The sequence below is a fragment of the Lampris incognitus genome, unplaced genomic scaffold (genome assembly GCF_029633865.1).
Source record: "Lampris incognitus isolate fLamInc1 unplaced genomic scaffold, fLamInc1.hap2 H_2, whole genome shotgun sequence".
In the NCBI taxonomy this organism is placed as follows: domain Eukaryota; kingdom Metazoa; phylum Chordata; class Actinopteri; order Lampriformes; family Lampridae; genus Lampris; species Lampris incognitus.
The window spans coordinates 1,648,738-1,671,132 of record NW_026611077.1 but is presented as its reverse complement, the minus strand read 5'-3'; the positions used below and the strand labels follow the sequence as shown (position 1 = coordinate 1,671,132).

Below are 22,395 nucleotides of genomic sequence, written 5' to 3'. Positions count from 1 at the left end.
GTAAAGCACCGGTGCTGATGGGGCGTGATTGGATTCGAGTGCTCAGCTTAGTTTGGTCAAAAGTGAATCGCGTTGCCGCATCTGAGCCAGTGGAGCAAGTGTGCTCAGAGCACAGAGCAGTTTTCAGTGCAGAGCTGGGCTGTGCAAAAGGCCTCACTGCATCCTTGCGTGTATCACCGGATGCTGTACCAACATTTAGCAAAGCCAGGCCAGTGCCTTATACACTGCATGAAGCCGTGGATAACAAGTTAACCGAACTCGAACAACAGGGAATTATCTCTCCTGTGCAGCGTGGTGGACGGGCTGCATCGCTAGTGTGCATTCCGAACAAAGATGGATCAGTGCGCATTTGCGGAGATTATAAGGTGATGGTAAATCAGTGGCTTGATGTAGATCAGTACCCACTTCCAAAACCGCAGGATTTATCCTCCACTTTAGCAGGTGGAAAGCATCTCACTAAACTTGACTTGACGCAGGCCTACACTCAGCTCGACATGGATGAGAAAAGTAAGCCGGTTCTCACCATCAATACACACAGAGGTCTCTGTGTATGCAACCGCTTGCCATATGGGGTCGCTAGCGCGCCCGCTATTTTGCAGCGCACTATGGATGAAGTATTACCAGGGCTTGATGGCGTGGTATGCTACTTAGACAATATGTTGATAACAGGAACAGATACCACCACACATCTGCGCAATCTTAAACAAGTGTTACAGAGACTGGAAGAACATGGGCTGAGGCTTAACAAAGAGACATGCGCCTTCTTTTCAGAACAGTGTGGCCTACCTTGGGCATGTAATTGATGCCGAGGGTGTGCGCCCAATTAAAGAGAAAACTGAGGCTATTGACAAAGCTCCTGTGCCAAAAATGTGACAGAAATGAGGTCGTACTTAGCCATGCTCAATTACTATGGCAAATTTATACCAAACCTGTCCAGCGAGATTAAGCCTATGACTGGGCTCCTCCATAAAGATAAAGAGGGGTTGGACAAGAAAATGTCAAGAGGCGTTTGAGCGTACTAAAGCACAGCTTGTAGCCGCGCCAGTGTTTACACATTATGATCCTAAACTGCCTGTAATTTTGGCATGTGATGCTTCGCCTTACGGCATAGGTGCTGTGATTTCACATCAGTTTCCAGACAACAGTGAGAAACCTATAGCCTACGTGTCTAGGACACTCACTAAAACAGAAGTCAGCTATTCTCAGATAGAGAAAGAAGCACTTAGTATTCATCTTTGGGGTGACCAAGTTTAATTACTATCTGTATGGACAAAAGTTTACTCTGCTTACAGACCACAAACCACTGCTAAAGATACTAGGGCCCAAGACTGGAGTGCCTACATTGGCAGCAGCTAGGCTGCAGAGGTGGTCATTAATTTTAGCAGCATACCAGTATGACATACGTTACAAGCCATCCTTACAACATGCAAATGCGGATGCATTATCGCATTTACCACTACAGACTCAAGAGGCAGACTCAGATTATAGTTCTGTGTTTAGGGTCTCATTCTTGGATAAAGTGCCAGTGTCCTCACAAGAGATTGCACAACAGACAAAGACTGATGCAGTACTACAGAGAGTGAAGCACTTCACACTGAATGGTTGGCCAAAGCATTTGAATGGAGATGAGTTAAGGCCATACTTCATAAGAAACACTGAACTGACTGTTGAATCTGACTGTGTGATGTGGGGTTTCTGGGTAATCATATCAGAGGTGTTAAGACCACAGATGTTACGTGAATTGCTTGAAAATCACCAGGGAATGGTAAAGATGAAGGCATTAGCCCGTAGTCACTTTTGGTGGCCAAACCTTGATTCTGACATAGAGTCACTGGTAAACAGTTGCCAGACATGCCAGTTAAACAGACACCAACCTGCCACAGCTCCTGTTCACAATTGGAGCTGGCCTAACCGTCCTTGGCAGAGGATACACATAGATTATGCTCAGAAGGGAAAGTTCAACTTCCTAGTGGTCACTGATAGCTGTTCACGTTGGCCAGAAGTAGCTTTGATGAGTAGCACTACATCTGAAAAGACCATAGAAGTTTTGAGGGGATACTTTACCACTTGGGGTCTTCCAGGCGCACTTGTATCTGATAATGGACCACAATTTGTATCTGCTGCGTTTGAAACATTCCTGAAAAACAATGGGGTGAAACACATTAAGAGTTCTCCTTACCACCCAGCTTCTAATGGGGCTGCAGAGCGTTTGGTGCAGAACCTGAAAACAGCTCTTGAAAAGGGAAAGAGTAGCAATATGACGTTGCAGCACTGCATACACACTTTCCTATTCTGTTATAGGTGTGCACCACCGTCTACTACAGGGAAAACACCTGCAGACTTGTTTCTCAGATGTCAATTCAAAACCAGGTTGTCTCTCACCAAACCTAATTTCACAGAGTCCATGCAACAGAGACAGGACAGTCAACAGGCCAAGCAAGCAGATAAGTTGGCACAAGTCAGACACTTCCTACCAAAACAGAAGGTGTTGGTTCGAAACCACAGGGGAGGGGAAGGTGTTAAATGGGTGCCTGGGTGCATTGTAAAACCACTTGGTCCTGCCACATATCTTGTGAAAGTGTATGGAAAGGTGTACAAGAGACATGTCAATCAAATGATCAATACTGAGATTGAGAACTGTAATGTGTCAGATGAATCTGATGATGATCTGAGGGTTGTTCCACATGTACCACATGCATGTGTAGCGACGCCTGTAGACGTTCCAGAATCCACTGAGAGGGTTGTGCAGCAAGGATGCAGTGATACTGCTCCCTCCTCAGTTGCAGAGGGTGTCCAGAGGCCGCAGCGGCATGTGAAGCCGCCTGATAGGTTAAATATGTGAGAACCCAGTTGTTGTTATAACAATGTCATGTTGAAAAGATGTAAAAAAAAAAATGACATGTTGTTGTACTATAAATGTACTGGGTTCAGATTTCAGGGGAGGAGTGTAGTGTATGGAGATGCACACGAAAGCAATTTTTTTTATTTGCAGTAATATGTATTTTATGTTTGACCTCTGACCCTCGATGTCTGTTGCTTGTGTGTGTTGTATAAATGTACGCACGCCACTCTGGTGCGGCCCTTGGAAGAAAAGAGAGCAAGAGGGTCACTCGTGTTTTGTAATGTTACTACGGTCTAGCAAATAAATGGAGAAGACCAAGATACCTCTTGATCATTGTATAATTCAGTTATCCTGTAGATACACAACATACAGTTGAATTATTTGTATTGTTATGAGATCGAGGCTGGTGTCAAATTATGACCTCAAACGTCATGACACAAGAAAGCTGATGGAATCACTGTCAACATTGAGGAAGGCTAGGCATAAACAACTCAAACTTTGGTTTGGCAGTTGCTCTACTAGGACAATATCACATTTAGAGCCGTTACTCACGTATGTTCAATCACAATACTTATTTCTGTAAGAAATGGATACATACCAGATATGAAATGTTCTTCGCGTTTGATACTTGCTCTTCCCACGACGTCTTCCAGTTCTCCTGACGGATTGCATAAATCCACGCCTGTCTTCTTAATTATTTTTTTTCACTTGGAGTTTTCCCTTTCGGCATGCGATAAAAATGCAGACACTTGTTATTACCATCTTTACGATTTGAACCACCGAGCGCGCAACAAATGTGAGGCATTTCGTTTCGTTTTAAACCAAATTCTCCGTGATGATCTCTTCAAAATGAACGTAGTGTAGCGAAGTTGCTACCCCGTCAGAATTGTGCCAATTGTCCTGTTTTACCCATCAGGCACTGCGTGCAGATTGTCAGTTGTTATTAAATGTTTTGTAAGTGTTTTATGTGGTTTTATGTGTTTATGCGATTACTATTTGTTGTGGTGTAATTGTAGTTGTCATTCTGTTGTGTTGTGTAACCTTGTAACTGAAACCCTGAACAACTTTGTTGTTCGAGTAGATGACCCCCATGTATTGTGTCACATTTCTGTAAATTCTTGTTTCTGTGTGAGTACAATAAAGGGGCTGCAAAGTTACCTTTCTCGTTGCTTCTACGTTCGCCACACTGGCGTCAGAAGTGGGATTGCAGCCAATACCCACAAATCGAAGATGGCAACGTCAAGAAGGAGCTTCGATGTAGAACTCCGGCAGATTGAGGACTTCATCGAGTATCTGGAAAAAGAGCTTTCCCGGGGAGAGAGCATCGCCGCTCGGAAGAAGACGTCCTGTGGAGGAAGGGCCGATGGAGCCAGCGCCCCCCGTCCTTCAGGACCCGACATGGCCGGCCGGTTCATCGATTCAGAGGCGGCAACTGCCGCCGAGAAGTCGCGGCCTACTCTGATTTCAACAGCCGCCATGCCGCCGCCAGCCGCCGCCGTCTCCACCGCCGTCTCATCGCCGGTGCCGGCCACGGCCCATCCACTATCAACAGCCACCATGTCGCCGCCGGCCGCCGCCATTACGTCACCGGTCACCGTCACCACTTCGCTGACCAACGTCACTACAACCCCAGCACCCCCTGCTAATGTGATGCTGCCATCCCCAAGCATCTTCAAGCTCCCACGGTATGCGGGCATCACAGCCCTGGAGCCATACCTAGCTCAAGTGAAACTGGTAGCAAGTCACAACCAGTGGAGCACCCAAGACACTGCTGCTCATGTTGCCCTGGCGCTCAAAGGGAATGCGCTGCAGGTATTGCTCAACCTTATGCCGTCAGAACAACAGGATTACGAGACACTGGCCGCTGCTTTAGACCGACGCTTTGGTCAACAGGTCTCTACTGTCAGCATGCGAGACCGACTGGCCCACCGGCGCCGCCAAGAGGGCGAGACCCTGGGAACCTATGCAGCAGACGTGCACTTCTTTGCACATCGTGGCTACCCCACCTTTGATCCAGCAGCTCGTGACGAGTTAGCCCTGAGTGCCTTCATCCAGGGGCTCACCCCAGAGAGGTTGAAGGAGCATCTCCGCATCACGACACCTACAGCCTTCAAGACTGCATTGGAAGAGGCAGAGAGGGTGGAGGCTGTGATGGCCCCACACAACCAACCAAGACCCCGAGTGCGTCAGGCTGAGGTCCACGCAGATGAAGGAGACGTCGAAAGAGGGGTCGTCTGCCAGGCTTGTCCGTCACCACGCCGAAAGCAACCAGGACGACGCCAACCACCCTTCAGACCTTGGTCGCCTCGTGATCCATGCTACCGCTGTGGAGAAGTGGGGCATAAGGCCCGTGACTGCCCTGCCCCTGCACCACAACGCCGTAGCACTCCCCAGTCGGAAAACTAAAATGGGGTGGCACCGCGGGGAGACTGCTACCCAGCCAACTGACCATATCCCCCATTATGAACTCTTCCCAGATCGGCAGAGTGGGCCACGCACACGGTCTCTATCTTTGTTGCTCCATTGGTGGACACCGCTGCTAGGCCCTTGTGGACACAGGGTCCACCATCTCCATTGTGCGTCCAGGGTGCTGCCAGAGACAGAGTGGAGGCCCACCACCTGTAAAATCCGAACTGTGACTGGGGAACTAACCAGCATGCTGGGGAAGAGAGCACTGCAGGTGCGGGCAGGGAAAGTTGCAGCCACCCACGAGTTTTGGTTGGCTAAAATACAAGACCCTTGCATCATCGGGCTAGATTTGCTGACTCGCTGGGGGGCTCTGGTCGATGTGTCGAGTAATGCCATTCACCTTGGCACAGAGACCCTGGCCCTCTGGCGCCGTCCAGAGAGGAAGGTGGGACGTATCCACATCCAGCCAACTCCACCTGTCACCATGCCGCCGCCCCCACCTCCACTGCCAACCAAGGGGATGACGACATTGCCCAGCCCACCAACAATGACAATGACCCTCATTGAGGCTACCATTCCTCAGACACCCTCGCCGGACACTGTTGCCGCCATCCAGGATCTGTATCAGCGGAGCAGTGAAGGGCTGGACCCTCAGCAGAGTCAACAGCTGAAAGACCTGCTCCAACAGTTCGCTGAGATTTTCGCTGCACGTGAAGAGGAGTGCACCCAGACAACCCTGGTGCAGCACACAATCGACACTGGTACAACCCCACCCATTAGACTGCGACCCTACCAGTTAGCGCTTGCCAAGCGTGAAGCTGCAGAGCGGATGATTCTAGAGATGGCTGCGGCCAGGGTGATAGAGCCATCCAATAGCCCTTGGGCCGCCCCTGCCATCCTGGTCAAAAAGAAAGATGACACCTGGAGGTTCTGTGTGGACTTTCGTCGGCTGAACAATGCAACTCGCAAGGACTCCTACCCCTTGCCCCGCATTGACGACGCTCTGGACCACATCGCAGGGTCACAGTGGTTCAGCTCACTTGACCTACGGAGCGGTTACTGGCAGGTGGAGCTGGCACCAGAAGCCAGACCCAAGACGGCCTTCACCATCGGTCAGGGACTCTGGCAGTTCATGCGATGCCCTTTGGTCTCTGCAATGCCCCCGCCACGTTCGAGAGACTAATGGAAAGGGTGCTGGCTCACATTCCCCGCAACCGGTGCGTGGTTTACCTTGATGACCTTCTGGTTCATGCTGCTGACTTCGAGCTGGCCCTAGAGAACCTCCGTCAGGTCTTCCAAGCCATTCGGGGGGCGGGCCTGCGCCTGCACCCCAAGAAATGCAACCTCCTTCGACGTGAGATCAAGTTTTTGGGCCATGTGGTGGGGGCAGAGGGCGTGGCCCCTGATCCTACTAAGGTGGAGGCGGTCGAGAAATGGCCGGTTCCGTGAAACGTCAGCGAGGTGCGCAGCTTCACGGGGCTCGTCTCCTACTACCGACGTTTTGTCCGCAACTTTGCCTCCATTGCCAGTCCCCTACACCGTCTCACCGAGAAGGGACGGGAGTTCCACTGGGACGACAACTGTGCAGCCGCCTTTGCCCGGCTCCGCACTGCCTTGATCACTGCACCCTTCCTGGCCCTTCCTGATCCTAAGTGCCACTTCATCGTGGACATAGACGCCAACAATGTGGGGCTGGGGGCCATCCTGTCTCAGGAAGTTGCTGGGGGAGAGAGAGTGGTGGCTTACTACAGTTGTGTCTTGAGCTGCCCTGAACGCAATTACTGCGTTACACGACCCGAGCTCCTGGCGGTGGTCGCGGCGTTCAATCATTTTCGCCCCTATCCCTATGGCCAGACCTTTCTCCTGCGGACGGATCATGCGGCCCTGATCTGGCTGCTCAGCTTTAAGGAGCCCGAAGGCCAGGTGGCTAGGTGGATTGAGGAGCTGCAGAGCTACGACTTCGAGACCCAGCACCGAGCTGGGTGCCTGCACAGCAATGCAGATGCCCTCTCCCGTCTTCCCTGCAAGGATTGTAGACATTGTGAGTGCCAAGAGGAGCGAGACAGAGCAATCCTCCAAGTGTCCACCACGCGGCAGGTTGAGCCAGAGGAGGCGTGGCTGATGGCAATGGACAAGCAGGAGTGGCAAACAGCGCAGATAGTGATCCCACCCTGGCCAGGGTGGGACAGTGGGTCGACGCCAAGGCACACCCCCACTGGCAAGCTGTCTCTGCCATGTCGGTGGAGACCAAGGCCTACTTTTCCCAATGGGCCACCTTGGCCCGGCGTGATGGACTGTTGTACCGGGTCTGGCAAGCGCCGGGCCAGGGAAGAAGTGTGTGGCAGTTACTGGTGCCCAAGGACTGGCGCCAACGAGTGCTACGGGCAGCCCACGGCTCGGTGGGGACAGGTTACTATGGGGTGGCAAAGACGCTGAACAAACTGCGCCAATGGTTCTACTGGGCCGGATGCAGGTATGACACTGAACTTTTTGTGCACTGTTGTGATGCCTGCACTGCCAAGAAAGGACCAACCAGACGCTCCCATGCTGCTCTACAACAATATCAGGTGGGGGCCCCCATGGAACGGGTCGGTGTGGACTTTCTTGGCCCATTTCCCACCACAGACAACGGAAACCGGTACGTCCTTGTGGCCATGGACTACTTTACCAAATGGCCTGAGGCGTATGCGGTCCCAGACCAGAGTGCTGCCCCTACAGCCGAGCGGCTGGTGTGTGAGATGTTCTGTCGGTTCGGTGCACCCGAAGAAATACACAGTGATCAGGGGCGGAACTTCGAGGCACAGGTATTCGCTGAGGTGTGTCAACGCATGGGGGTGAAGAAGACCAGGACAACGCCCCTCCACCCCCAGAGCGACGGACTGGTGGAGAGGTTCAATCGAACGCTTACCACACAACTCGCTATTGTCACCTCACGGCACCAGCGAGACTGGGACTGTCATCTACCCCTGGTCCTGTGGGTGTTACACTTTTAAGAATGACGCCATGGCCGGTTCTTGTGTAGCACATTAATTTTTCTTTTTATTCCTGTTGGAACATAAACAAACAACATCAGTCCTGGCGTCTGTGTCTTATTCATGCGTCTGATGTCTCACTCTACTAGTGACAGGCGTCAGTCACCGATACCTTACACCTACAGCTAGTGACAGGCGTCTAGCAACACACATATTACATATTAAACAAACCAAAGACACTCAAAATACAGCCATGTGATCATGTCACAAACACCTTTGTAGCAACTTTGTACTTTGTGTATTTATATCCAATGAACTTATTGTAATCTCTATTTATTACAATATTAACTGTTTAGCCTTTTAACTTATTACTGTTTTTAGTCTATTTATTATTCTCTTTAACCCAATGGTCACAAAACATACCAATGAACTTGAATACTGTAGCCGTGTGACGTAAAGGGGAACTCTTATTTTGTAACAGGAAACGATATACAGCTTTCCTGGCCAACAATTAGTCAGAGCCGCAGTGAAAGCGGGCTTTTACTGTTAGCAACTGTTATTAGCTTCCACTCGTTTACACATCAATTGAGAACAGTTCACAACACACCTTAGCAAGGGCTAACTAGAAAACACCCTCATTGATAGTTGTTTCATTCGCTATTGTACATTTCTTTCACACACAGTTTCATAGCTCGTTTCCAATGTCATAGATTAGACGGATCCGCCCGGGTGGCGGGAATGACCAAACCGCCTTTATCAAGTGCGTCTACATTCAGAGCTAGTTAGTTACTACACATCACACTCGAGGTCTAAGACCTTAGCAGTTATTATCTCGCTTTCATATATTGTTCTGTATCCCAGATATTGTAATCTCGGACAATGGCCCACAGTATTCGTCACAAGAATTCCAGAAGTTCAGTCGACTGTGGGGATTTCAACATAAAACCTCATCACCAGGTTACCCGCAAAGCAACGGCAAAGCTGAGTCAGCCGTTAAGACAGCAAAAAGACTCTTGCTCAAAGCCAAGGCTGCTGGACAGGATCCTTATCTCGCCCTTCTGGACCACCGCAACACACCATCACAGGGTACTGATACCACACCAGCACAGTGGCTGCTCAGTCGCCGTACCAAAACACTACTGCCAACAAGGCAAGCCTGTTACAGCCGAAAGTTGTGCAGGTGAAACAGGATTTACAAAATAACCAACAACGGCAGAGGGCATACTACGACAGGTCGGCTAAAGACTTGGACACGCTTGCCCCAGGTGAATGTGTGAGAGTTCAGCCTCTCGCACCCCACACTGGCTGGAGAGTGGGCAAGGTGCTGAGGCCGGTCGATAGGAGATCCTATGAGGTCCAGCTGCACACGGGTGGTGTCATCAGGAGAAATCGCAGACACCTCAGGCATGCACCAGGGGCAATCTTCACTGACACTATGGACATGGAGATCAGCAGCCCCAGTCAGCCAGAGAGTGTTGAACCCGGACATTCAGAGAGTGTTCCTTCTCGCAGTGTCTTAGCAGGAAACAAAACCAAGGACACTGGTGACAGGGCCAACCCTGTTACCACCAGATCAGGCCGATCTGTTGTGCAGCCGCAGCGATACAATGACTTTGTGACCTCACACAGATGAATTGATCTGTAGCACTAATGGACTTTGGGGGGGGGGGCATGAATGGAAAAAAAAGTGAATCACAAATGTTGTGCAAATGTATTAAAGGTTCTAAAAAAAAAGAAGAAACTGAAAAGAGAAAGGATGTAACAATAGGAACTATTGTTAGGAACCATTGTTTAGTTCCTTGTTTACACAGGGGTCGTTTAGGTTGTTGCACCTGGAATAACAGACCGAGCATGATGCATAACCTTACGTGCCGAAGTTATTATTAAAGTTTATAGCCCAGTGGGGTTGAAACGAGTTGTAACGTCTCATTTGTAGAAGGAAACATCACGCTTTAACAACGGACACGTTATCTCTAGTAGAGACAACCTACGTATCTGTAAGTGCGGAATAGTTACCACACACCATCGTTTTAACGAGACTGCTTTGACGGCAAATGCAATACAGCTAACCGATTAGCTAGGCTAAGCTCGAAGCTAGTAACAAACTAGGAGTGAGAGGCTGCCTACTAAACACGAGTCATTTGAGAAAGAAAACTAAAGAATCTAGCGATAAGTTAACTAAGCACAGAAAAATGGCTAAATGAGTAGAACAAATGAAGAAGTTAGGGTTGAATATAGAGAAGAGATCGTGTTATATTCTAGTTCAACCACTGGGTGGAGCACTAGGCTAATTCCAGTGTTACTTAGTAAGGAAGTCAGAACACTTCAGGCCAGCGAAGAGTAAAGTTATACCCTGTATGTGTCTGCTGGTTACCCCAGTAAACATATTCCTAGTTTACCCATTATCTTAGTCTCACTATTTCATTCTTGGAGGTTATTACTTCTGGCGACGCAGACTATGCAGAATTCGCAGCGCCCATAGTGCCAGTACAGAAACCCGACAACTCTAGGGTCCGCGGTGGTGTAGCGGTCTAAGTATCGGCTTTGTGTCGATGCAGTTGCCCACTGGGGACCGGGGTTCGCGCCCCGGTCTCGTCAGATCCGACTATGGCCGGACTCGATGAAGCAGCAATAATTGGCAACGCTGTCTTCGGGGGGGCGGAGTCGGCTTGTGTTCTTCACATGAATGCATCTCTGTGTGTCGGAAAAAGCAGTGGTTCGGCCTGGTTTCACCTGGTCACGAAAGTGGCGAGACGTCTCCTTCGAGACTGCCGGCTAGATAGTCCAGAGGGTTAGCGACAGGTCCGCGTACCGTTACGCAGCGGATAAAAGCACCAAATTTTGCATGAGGCTTCTCTAGGACCAACTAAAGGATTTTAGGGTAGGAGCCCCACAAAAATATTGAAAATACCCATACAGAACACAAAAGTTGTTCTTGTATTCCAAAAAATATCTTTTCTGAGTCATAAAGAGGACATTGATGATAAATTGTTATTTATTGCACACAAAAGAAGTTGAAACCGATTTTTAATTGTCCCCTGATTATTAACCCCCCCCCCTAATGATGTGTAAAATGGAGTACAGACACCTGGTGCCTGTACATCTTCCATATAGCCCAGCACACAATAGGCGGAATTCAAAAAAAGTGAGAAAAATGCCCTGTTCATCATGGAGAGTGTTATCTCTTTAATTTTTGTTTTAGATTTTAGCATCAAGTTGTTCAAATATACAAATACTGTGTCACTATACATTCAGACCACCAGATGGCGCTACACAAAATAAGCTCAACTGTCAAAATGAGTTTCTCTCCATAACTCATCACATATCAGCATTGTCTCAATGCAACACAGTCTCACACAGAGCTGCAACCAAACAAGTGAAATTCAGGTAAAAATCATAATAATAATCAATGAAAATGTGCTGTATGTTGCTAAATGAGCATATGGAAGTAAAGATGATTAGCTAAGCTATCTCCATTAAACAGCTAATGCTAGCACAGAGGTCTGTTTTTCAGCTAGCAACTAGCTAAGGCTTGTCAAAAATGTTAGCTGGTGCAATCTGGAATAGTTGTGTATCCACCTTAAAAGTTATTTACTTAAATCTAGTTTTGATATATTTATTTGAAGTACATGGCTTTTGCCAGAATGGCTTTTAATTTGTTCCATTGTTTCTGTGACAGTGAAACCTCAACATGATTCTGAACTCTGCCAGAAAGCTATAACTCAGCATGCTTATAATGCAGCCTAGAGCCTCACACGGGGCTGAAACAAAACAAGTTCTAATTCAGGTAGATACAATAGCAATTCATTAACAATAAGCTGTATGTTGCAAAACAGCAAACACTAATTTAATTGCATTACCTTGATCAATTTGTTCCATTATTTGTATGACAGTTTGTGAGTTCACAACATGAAACTGGACTCTACCAGAGAGCCATATCTCAGCATGATTATAATGCAGAGCTGCAATCAAAAGTGAACACAACTCAGGTAAATCATATAATACTACATAAACAATGTATGTTATTAAACAGACCATAGTAAAAGCTCAGTTTGTTGCACTATCAAGATAAATTGGTTCCAATATTTTGGCAGTGACAGTTTGTGAAGCCTCAACATGGAACTGAACTGGGATCGCTGTATCATTTGCCAGAAGGACACTGCTGAACCATTAAGATGTCCCTTGAGACGTGCTGAGAGAAGTGATGAAGATAATTTAGATGCTTACAGTTCCTTTTTGTCTAATGTAGAGCAATTCTGTGCCATTGATGCTCTTCCACTGAAACTCTTGTTTGGGGATGATCAAACTGCAAGCGATTTTGCATCCCATTCTGCTTCTTGGCACAAATCTTGCCATCTGAAATTCAACAATTTTAAGCTGGCAAAGAAAAAACGGAAGGGACAACGGAATCCTGAGAAAACGCTAGAGAAGAGACAAAGACTAGACAGTCAAAAGTGCTTCTTCTGTGAGAGTGGCAAAGATCAAGGAGCTATCCGTGCAGTGTCAACATTCAATGCTGATGAAACAATCCGAACTATGATTACTGAACTAAATGACACTAAGCTTATGCCCAAGATAGTTGGAGGAGATTTGATGGCAATGGAGGCAAAATACCATTTACCATGCCTAGTCAAATTGAGGAATCAACATCGAAGTATGACTCGAAAGTCAGGCCAATCTCCCGAAAATAGTGATGAAAAAATGAATGAATCTCGAGCTTTCGTAGAACTGATCAACTACATTGAGAAATCTGTGGACTCTGGAGTTCTTCTCTTCAAGCTGTCTGAGCTCCACTCACTGTATGTAAATCTCCTCGAGAAGCTGGGGATCAAGAAACAAGTCAACAAAATCAGGCTCAATGATCATTTACTTGAACACTTGCCAGAGACACAAGCACAGTATGATGGGAAGAATACACTTCTCATTTTCAATGGAGGAATGAGAAATATGTTAAAGGAAGCCCTGAACAAACGTAATTTTGATGAAGATGCTTTCATTCTAGCAAAAGCAGCAAAGATAATCAGAAATGACATATTCAACCACTCTGGCTTCCACTTCACTGGCTCCCTCCCCGAAAAATGTCAAGAAAATGCACTACCCTCAAGCGTGAAGTATCTGGTCTCTATGGTGCTGAATGGTTCCAACATCAAAGATCATGAGAAATGTGACTCTCAAGCTTGCCTCACGATTGGAGAATGCATCGTGTACCATACCAAAAAACGGGCATCGTCCACGGGAGTAAAGACCAGACACACTTTGGAACGTGAACCACCACTACATGCCCAGACGAGAAGCAAGAAACTTGTACAGCAGTTGTACAATTTGGGAATCTGTATTTCATATGACAGGATTATGCAAATTGAAGACTGGCTGGCAACTTCGACATGTGAAGGCTTTGAAGCAGAGGGTGTTGTGGCTCCTGTGTGTCTGAAGAAAGGACTGTTCACAGTTGGTGCACTTGACAACCTTGACCACAACCCAAGTTCGACTACTTCTGTGACTTCATTTCATGGAACTGGAATCAGCCTGTTTCAGTTGCCAACAAAGAGTGAACCAGGTGTGTGTAGGCCACCAATTAAAATCCCACCTTCAGAAAATACAAAGCATACCCTTCCTGAGAGTTACACCTGTGTCCCAGCTGTAGCTTTGAAGAACACCTCTGTTTCTGTGCCAGAGTGTAAGGTACGTATAGTTACAGGCCTATTGGATAGTGCAAAAGCAGAAGAACACAGGTGGGTCAAACAAGCCACTTCTAGAGAAGACAGATCTAACTTGTGATGATGCAATCGCATGGGCTGCCTATCATGCTTCTCTGCAACCCTCAATGGAAGACCCCCCAGCAAGAACCGCACTACTCCCTCTTTTCTATGAGAAATCTGCCACACCAGCTATGATTAAGCATGGCATGGATGTTCAGAGACAGGCTGTTGAGTATCTCAATCCGGGACAAATCCCTGTCACAGCATTTGACCAGCCTCTGTTTGCTCTGGCAAAGTTAGTACAGTGGAAATGGCCAGACACACATGGTGAAAGAGTTCATGTAGTCATGATAGGTGGACCTCACACAGAAATGGCCCTCTGGAATACACTGGGTGATCTCCTGGAAGGCTCTGGTTGGACAACAGCACTAACAGAAGCAGATGTGGCATCAAGTGGCATGGCAGCATCATTTCTCAAAGCAGCACATCTAACTCGAACCAGGCATGCCCACCAGGTCACTGTCTTGACACTGCACAATCTACAGCAGGAGGCTTTCAGGCTTAGTGCAGGCCCCAAAGATGAAGAGTCTCTCCTGGCTTGGAGAAATGACATGCTGAAGAAGAGTCCTACTTTTATGTTCTGGGATCTGATACTGAAATATGAAACCCTCATCCTCATCTTCATCAGGGCACACAGAGAGACGAATTTCCTACTGTATATAGAAGTGCTTGAAGCACTGGTCCCTCTGTTCTTTGCCTTGGACCATGTGAACTATTCAAGATGGATGCCTGTCCATATCAGGGACATGAAGTCTTTGCCCAGCTCTATAAAGGATGAGTTTGAGACGAATTCACACTGGGTTATTTCCAAGACATACAAGAAGTTCTCTGCAATTCCCTTTTACCAAGCTCATGAACAGGAGAACAAGTATGTGAAAGGTTCAGGGGGTGCAGTGGGCCTTACAGAAAACCCAGATGCCTTCAGACGATGGATGCTCTCCGGCCCAGAGTTGGCAAGATTGCTAAGGGAATTTGAAGATGGATATCTCAAAGAAGATAATGAAGAGAACTTCCAGCACCACGAGCAGGGTCTTGCAATGCAGAAGACCTTTCAGAGACAAGTCAAAAGTCTATCGGAGACCATGAAAAGAATGGAAAATCCTTTCTTGGATGATTTCAAAGATCTTGTGACTCTTGACAGCCGGAACTGCACAGATAAATCCGTCGTGAATACAGTACTCATCTTGGAAGAGACAGGAAAGAGACAATATCAGGAGTTTGTCAAGAAGGTGCTTGAAGAACGGACACGCTCAATCCATGATCCAATCAAGAGGAATGCCTTGGCACTCTTCAGGAACCTCGACGCAAGACAATGGCGAAACATGGGAAAAAGATCAAAGTGCTTCAGAACAACGTGGCACTCTTTGGCCAGCTATATATAGCTATGCAAAGCCGTGAGAGTAACTTGGATGAATTCTTCGCACATGAGGTACAGTCCTTCCCTTCTTCCCTCTCAGACTTTGGGAAACTTCATCTGACCGGCACCAAATCTGACCTGCTGCAATGTCTTGAGCACCCAGGGCAACCAGAGCCACCCTCAACCTATGACTGCAAAGTCCTTGATGGAGCAGTCATTGTCCACTGCCTGCCCACTGTGAGAGTGACCACATTTGATACCTATGCAGATGAGGTTTTCATCCCTTACTTACAGAAGCAGCTACATAATACCAAGCGGCTGGATGTTGTATGGGACACATACATCCCAGACAGTTTGAAGGAGTCCACCCGCGAAAAGAGAGGACAAGGTGTTTGCAGAAAAGTGTCAGGCCCGACAAAGCTGCCTGGAAATTGGATGGATTTTCTCCATGATCCAAGCAATAAGAAGGAGCTGTTTGACTTTTTGACATCCAAGATTTAACTTTTCAGCTGGCCACAAACCAAAGCTTTGCATGTCACATCAGGGCAAGCTGTGTCATCTTTTGGTTCCAGTAGCACAATGAACTCTTGCAATCATGAGAAGGCTGACACTAGGATTGTGGTCCATGTACAACATGCACTGGAGCATGGAGCGAAAACTGTCCTTGTGTGCACTGTGGACACTGATGTCATCGTCATCCTTGCAGGCTTGTTTCATGATTTACTGATAATTCAACCCCTGACTGACATCTGGGTGGCTTTTGGGATGGGCAAAAAGTACAGATTTTACCACATCAACAGCATGTGCAAAAGCCTGGGGGAACCTACGTAAATCCAGAGCTCTGCCCATGTTTCATGCATATTCCGGCTGTGACACTACATCTGCCTTCAATGGAAAAGGTAAAAAGTCAGCTTGGCGGGCCTGGCAAGCCTATGATGCTGCCACAGAAACATTCGTCGACCTGGCAAAGCATCCCTTCCAGCAACTAAACGTAGATAGCCAGCAGTTCAGTGAGCTTGAAAGACTGACTGTCATCCTGTATGACAAATCCAGTCCTTCGAACTCAATTAACCAAAAAAAGAAAAGAACTCTTCTGTGAAGAAAATAGAACAATGGAGAAACTACCTCCTACCCAGAATGCACTCCTCCAGCACGTGAAACGGGCAGTCTACCAAGCAGGCATCTGGACCACCAGTACACAAACCCACCAAGCCATTCCTTCTCCAGAGAGCTACGGATGGACCAAGGAATCGGGATCATGGGGGCCAGTCTGGCTAACAATTCCTGAGGTCTCCAGAGCTTGCAGAGAGCTCATCAGATGCTCATGTAAAGGGGATTGTAGCTCTTGCAAATGCAGCACTGGAAATTTGGACTGCTCACCTCTTTGCAAATGCAACTGTAACAGATAGACACAATAAACAGTAACTCACTTCTTCTACCCCATGTTTTCACATTAAGATGCATGTTCATTTGTATTCATCATTGCATTAAATGTGTTGTTGATAATACTTAATGTTCGGGGACTTTATTTCTGTAAAAGTTGGCTAACTTTATCACATTTGGAAGTGATTTCATGATGTATATTGTCTGAAAAATACTAGGCGGATTTTCAGATACTTCATTGACATTGACAGTGTTGCAATTTGATATCTTAAATTGACATTTTCCAGGGGCTCCTACCCTAAAATCCAATAACTGACCATAAGGAACCGTCCTACCAAAAATGGCGCCTTTATCCGCTCCGTAACGATCATTTCACTAAGCCACCGGACTAAGAGAGATGCAGCTGGCGAACGTATGCAGTACGAGTGTGGGAGTTTGAACTAAAATAGGGATCGATTGGCCACTAAATTGGGAGAAAAGGGGAAAAATCTGAAATTTAAAAAAAAGAAACCCGACAACTCATTCCGAATATGTGGCGATTATAAACTGATGGTGACTAGAGTATCTAATCCCAAAGACGGAGGATTTCTTTGCAAATTTGGCAGGAGGAAAGAAACGCACAAAGCTAGACATGAGCCATGCATACTTACAAATTCCATCAGACGAATAAGCAAAGAAGCTGGTGACCATAAACACACACACAAGGGGTTGTTTACATACACACGCTTACCTTTTGGAGTGTCGTCCAGCCCAGTTATCTTCAAACGAACTATCGAATCAGTGCTTCAGGGAGTTTCAAACGTGGCAGTCTATATAGATGATATCCTCCTGACAGGCTGCAATGACCAACACCTGAAGACGTTGGCAGAAGTGCTGCGCAGACTGGATGCTGCAGGCCTGCGTCTAAAGAGGACCAAATGCTGCTCCATGAGAACAGAGACGGAATTCCTGGGTCACAGTTGGATGCAACAGGACTCCACCCACTAAAAAACAAAGTAAAAGCAATCCAGGAAGCACCGGCACCAGCTAATGTGACAGAGCTGAGGGCATACCTGGGACTGCTGAACTACTACAACAGGTTTCTGACCAACTTGTCAATGGCGTTGGCACCACTGCACTCACTCCTGAGAAAAGACGCACGCTGGGAGTGGGGAAAAGACCAGGAGGACGCATTCAATTGGTCAGGGAAACTCATGCAGTTATCCAGGTTGCTGGTGCACTACGACAGAGAGAAAGAGCTCATTCTCTCATGTGATGCATCACCCTATGGGGTCGGGGCGGTGCTGTCTCACAAAATGAGAGATGGAACAGAGAGACTGATAGGGTTTATGTCCAGAACTCTGGCACTGGCGGAAAGGAATTACTCCCAATTTGATAAAGAGGGTTTAACAGTCATGTTCGGGGTGCAGAAGTTCCACAAATACATTTTTGGTCGCAAGTTCTCCATTTGCACAGACCATAAACCACTGCTCTCCCTGTTCAGTGAAGTAAAGGCTGTTCCGCACATGGTGTCACCACGAGTACAGAGGTGGGCAGTGACCTTGAGGGCATATGAATATGCCATTGTCTACAAGGTGGGGAAAGACCACGGCAACGCAGACGCTTTAAGCCGACTGCCCCTCCAGCACACGCCCATCACCACAGCGCCGCAGGACAGGGTGCTGCTGTTTGAGGAAATGGACACTACAGCAGTGCCAGCCGAACAGGTAAAGGCACTGACAAGTGAAGATCCAGTACTAGCCAGAGTACGTGAATATGTGGTAAGAGGGTGGCCACATCAAACAGAGGGGGACTTTGCACCGTACAAGGTGAGAGGGGCTGAACTCAGCTTTCAGGATGGGTGCGCGTTGTGGGGAGCACGAGTGATTATTCCACAGCCAGCCAGTCAAATGGTCTTAGAGCACCTTCATCAAAGCCATCCTGGGGTCTCCCGGATGAAAGCCCTGGCACTGAGTTATATATGGTGGCCAAAGATAGATGCGGACATAGAAAACCTAGTCAAAACATGCAGCACATGTCTGGCACACAGAAAGGCAACAGCAGCCGCTTCTCTCCACCATTGGAGTGCCCTGACAAGCCATGGAAGTCCTGCATATGGATTATGCAGGACCATTTATGGGGAATGAGATGCTGTCATGACAAGTTTTCAGCCACGGACCGAGGTGGGTCCTAGGATTCATTGTGCCAGAAACAGGTCCTGTCTCATATAAGGTCATGCTAGGAGATGGTAGAGTGGTCCGCCGACATGTGGACCAGATCCTGTCCAGGCGTGAAGAGACAGCAGAAGGGCTGGATGTATTCGAGGAGCCCAGCACCCACGCTCCCGGTACCACCGTCACCACAACCGGTGGATCTCCCTGGGCAACCACAACCCACTGAAGGAAATCCAAGCTCTGAGTCAGAAACTCAGGTCAGTGCCCAGAGGCAGCCACCAGATACTGCACAAGTGAAAGGGGGCAGTGATGTCACTCAAAGTGTCCGACGTACAAAAAGACTCACAAAGCTGCCAAGCCACCTGAAATACTTTGCACTGTAGAGCAGACAATAAATGATGCATACCTGGCGATATTTACCTAAGCTATCTGTGGAGATACTTACCTGTTAACTACATGTGGAGATAATACCTGGTTTAAGGTGGCGTCATTGTTAGTGAATTGCATGGTAAATGGTGACTGTTGAGTTCAAATCAACCAGAAGGATATAGAGAAGGTATAGGCCATGTGAGAGGGTTTTTTTCTTTTCTTTTATTGTTTCAGCTTACAGAAACTGTTGGGAGTTTTGCTTACAATTCTTATGTTTTATCTTAAGTAGGAGGGGATGTTATATTCTAGTTCAACCACTAGGTGGCGCACTAGGCTAAAGCCAGTGCCTTTCAGACCAAGCTCCGACCCGGGTCGGACCAGGGTTGATTTTCTGTATGAAAGGGATAACCCGGGTTGCCCGACCCCGCTTGGCGACCCGGGTCGAGAGGTGGGTCGGACCAGGGTATGACACGGGTTGACTTCGGTGTGAATTTCCAGCACCCGGGTCGCTAACAACCGGGGCGGGACAAATGAATCTATTGGTTACGAATGGGGACGCACAGCAGTGACGCAATCACAGGTTGCCGTTGTCCATAAACAGACGGTGCGACGCTGGCGGGATTGTTTTTTGCAAACACATTGTTGGTGAACGTGGATTAAAGCAACATGGAGAAATGGCAAGATGGAGAAGTGCGGGAGCTCCTCGCTGTGCGTGGTGAGGAGGAGACCAACAGGCAGATGACCGGGACGCTGAGGGACAACGTTGTGTACGCGACCCTAGCAAGGCTGCTGCACCAGAGAGGCGTCCGGCGATCCCAAAAACAGATCCCAAACAAGCTGAAGGCACTGAAGAAAAACCAACTCCAAACAAACAGGCGATGCTGCGGTGCTCCCCGGGTGTTGCGAACCACCATAACACAATGGCTCGTCTGCGCCGTGGGTCCGTGGCTTCACGGTGGTTCGTGTTGTGACGTTGCAGTTCTGGGCCGATCAGTTCAAGTAACATGTCGAATGTCATGCGCGACATGCGATCATGTGCCCTCCCCTGTTCGTTGTCGAAACGCTGAACTGATTCCCAGAAGGCTTGTCCGTGGCTTCGGTCCCGGACCCACATTCGTCGGTTTGTTGTGGTATCAAGGGAAACAACAGTCGCCATCGAAGACTTTATAAAAGTTCTTCTTCTTCTGAGGTACTCGCAGCGACGTCCATTACTTTGGGCCATGAATGCTGTTCGTCTCGCTTCTCAGCACAGCTTGGATTCTGTTCTCCTCCATCAGCAACGTGTTTAGTCCGTCTCTGGGGACTGCGTGAGGACAACGAATCCAAGTACAGACACAATCTGAAGAATTTCAGCATTGTCCATGATTATTCTTGCTCGTCCTCGTTTCTTGTGCTGTTGTCTCTGTGCAGTGCAGGAATTGACCACTGAATATGACGTGTTGTCCAGCCCGCCCATTCCCAGATAGGACCCGGGGTCCTATCCGAATTGTCATGACCCGGGTTGAACCCGTGTTGACTGGCTTGGTATGAATTGACAAAAGAAGGGTTTAACCCTGGTCAAATAACCCTGGTCCGACCCTGGTCCTTGGTATTAGTGAGGAAGTCAGAATAATCTAGGCCAGCGAAGAGTAAGGTCTGCCGGTTACCCCAGTAAACATAGTCCTAGTTTACCCATTACCTTGGCCTCACTATTTCATTCTTGGAGGTTATTACTGATAGTAAGAGAATAAACAGCAGTTACCGATCTCACGAAGCGGACTCTCGCGAAGGCGGAAGTGGGAAACAGCCGGCAGTGACTCCCACGGACGGAACGACGTTAACCAGACGTTGACTCAGGCAATGGAAGGAAGAACTGCAGTTTGTCCCCGGCTGCTGCAGCCGCCCGCTGCTCCTGTACAATGGGATGGGTTAAATGCAGAGAACACATTCGTTGTAAGAATACAATGATGAAATAGCGTCTTTCTTCTGATTGCAGCTATTCCCCAGTCTTCTGTGAATAGTCTTCTTGCATTTTTTATGAAGCCGATCGTATGGACATTTTTACATGGCAATTTGCACATCAATCAATCAATCAATCAATCCAATTGCATTTTTTTTATGAAACCAATCGTTGGTTTCGGTCGCTATACCTGCAGTCAGTTGAGACTGGAGGAGTTACTTAGATTAGTGATGAAACGTTCTTTTCCCCAATAAACGTTTTGTCTGAACTGGCTCAACTTTCTGTGATGGGCAAAGCAGCGCACTGAATCAGTTCGTTCAAAAGATTCGTTCACCGAATCGTTCAGTGCTGTGACAGTGCAGTCCCACTCACTGAACTGAGCCATGGCCGAACATTCGGTTCAGCTCGCTGAACAGTCGTACATGCAGTACAGGCCAGTGAGCTGAGAATTTAGTTGCCGTTTGCAAACTGGTAGCTGCAGCAGCTGTCCGTCACTCTGAAACCCAAGAATGCAACCTCTCCATAAGCTCTAGAAACACACGCTGAAGCTACTGCCGGAATGGGCAGAACTCGTAAGCGGAAGAAGCTAAATGCTTCAGATCGATTGTAGCACAATCCAAAGAAATGTGTGCAATTTTCTGTGTCAGGTTGTTATTTATTTATTTGTTTATTTTTTTACAGCGGTTTGCAGTGCTGTTTTAAACAAAAATAAGAATTCAAGTTTTTTTTTTATGGTCTAACCTCCAATATTACAGTGTATAGTCATTACAGTGTATAGTCATTATTGAGTGACATATGCAATTAGCTGAGGTTGTACTTATTCTGGGAATGTGTAAAATGTTCTGATACTTTAAAATATGACAACTTTGTCAGGCAAAACACAAAGGAATGCAAAACTGCAAAGTGGGTCTCACAGGGTTAATGCCAATATTTTGGAATGTTTTATTAATCTAATAGTATTTCTCTGTATGCATTTAGTTGTAACTTAATGTGTCTTTGTGTTTCCTTTAATTAAGCTGTCTTTTTGATGCTCTGTGTTCTGTGTTCTTTCAGAGGACAAGGCATGGACCACAGTAAAGAACAATCTGTCTCCTCAGACGTCAGTGACCAGTGCAGACCAGGAAGGAAAGTCGGTGCTGCAGCTCAGTTACAATATGACAACTGAACAGGTACACAGTAACCCCTCACTTGTCATTTCAAATATTTCACTTA

At 47.5% G+C, this 22,395-nt stretch overlaps 1 protein-coding gene across 1 annotated transcript in view; it reads left to right on the top strand.

Moving 5' to 3' along the window:
• LOC130131967 (contactin-associated protein-like 2) overlaps positions 1-22,395 on the top strand; it is a 285,127-nt gene that overhangs the window by 127,977 nt on the left and 134,755 nt on the right. Inside the window, exon 13 of the mRNA XM_056301695.1 lies at positions 22,237-22,352. Within this exon, the coding sequence (XP_056157670.1) occupies positions 22,237-22,352 (116 nt within the window). The remainder of the gene's footprint in view (positions 1-22,236; positions 22,353-22,395) is intronic.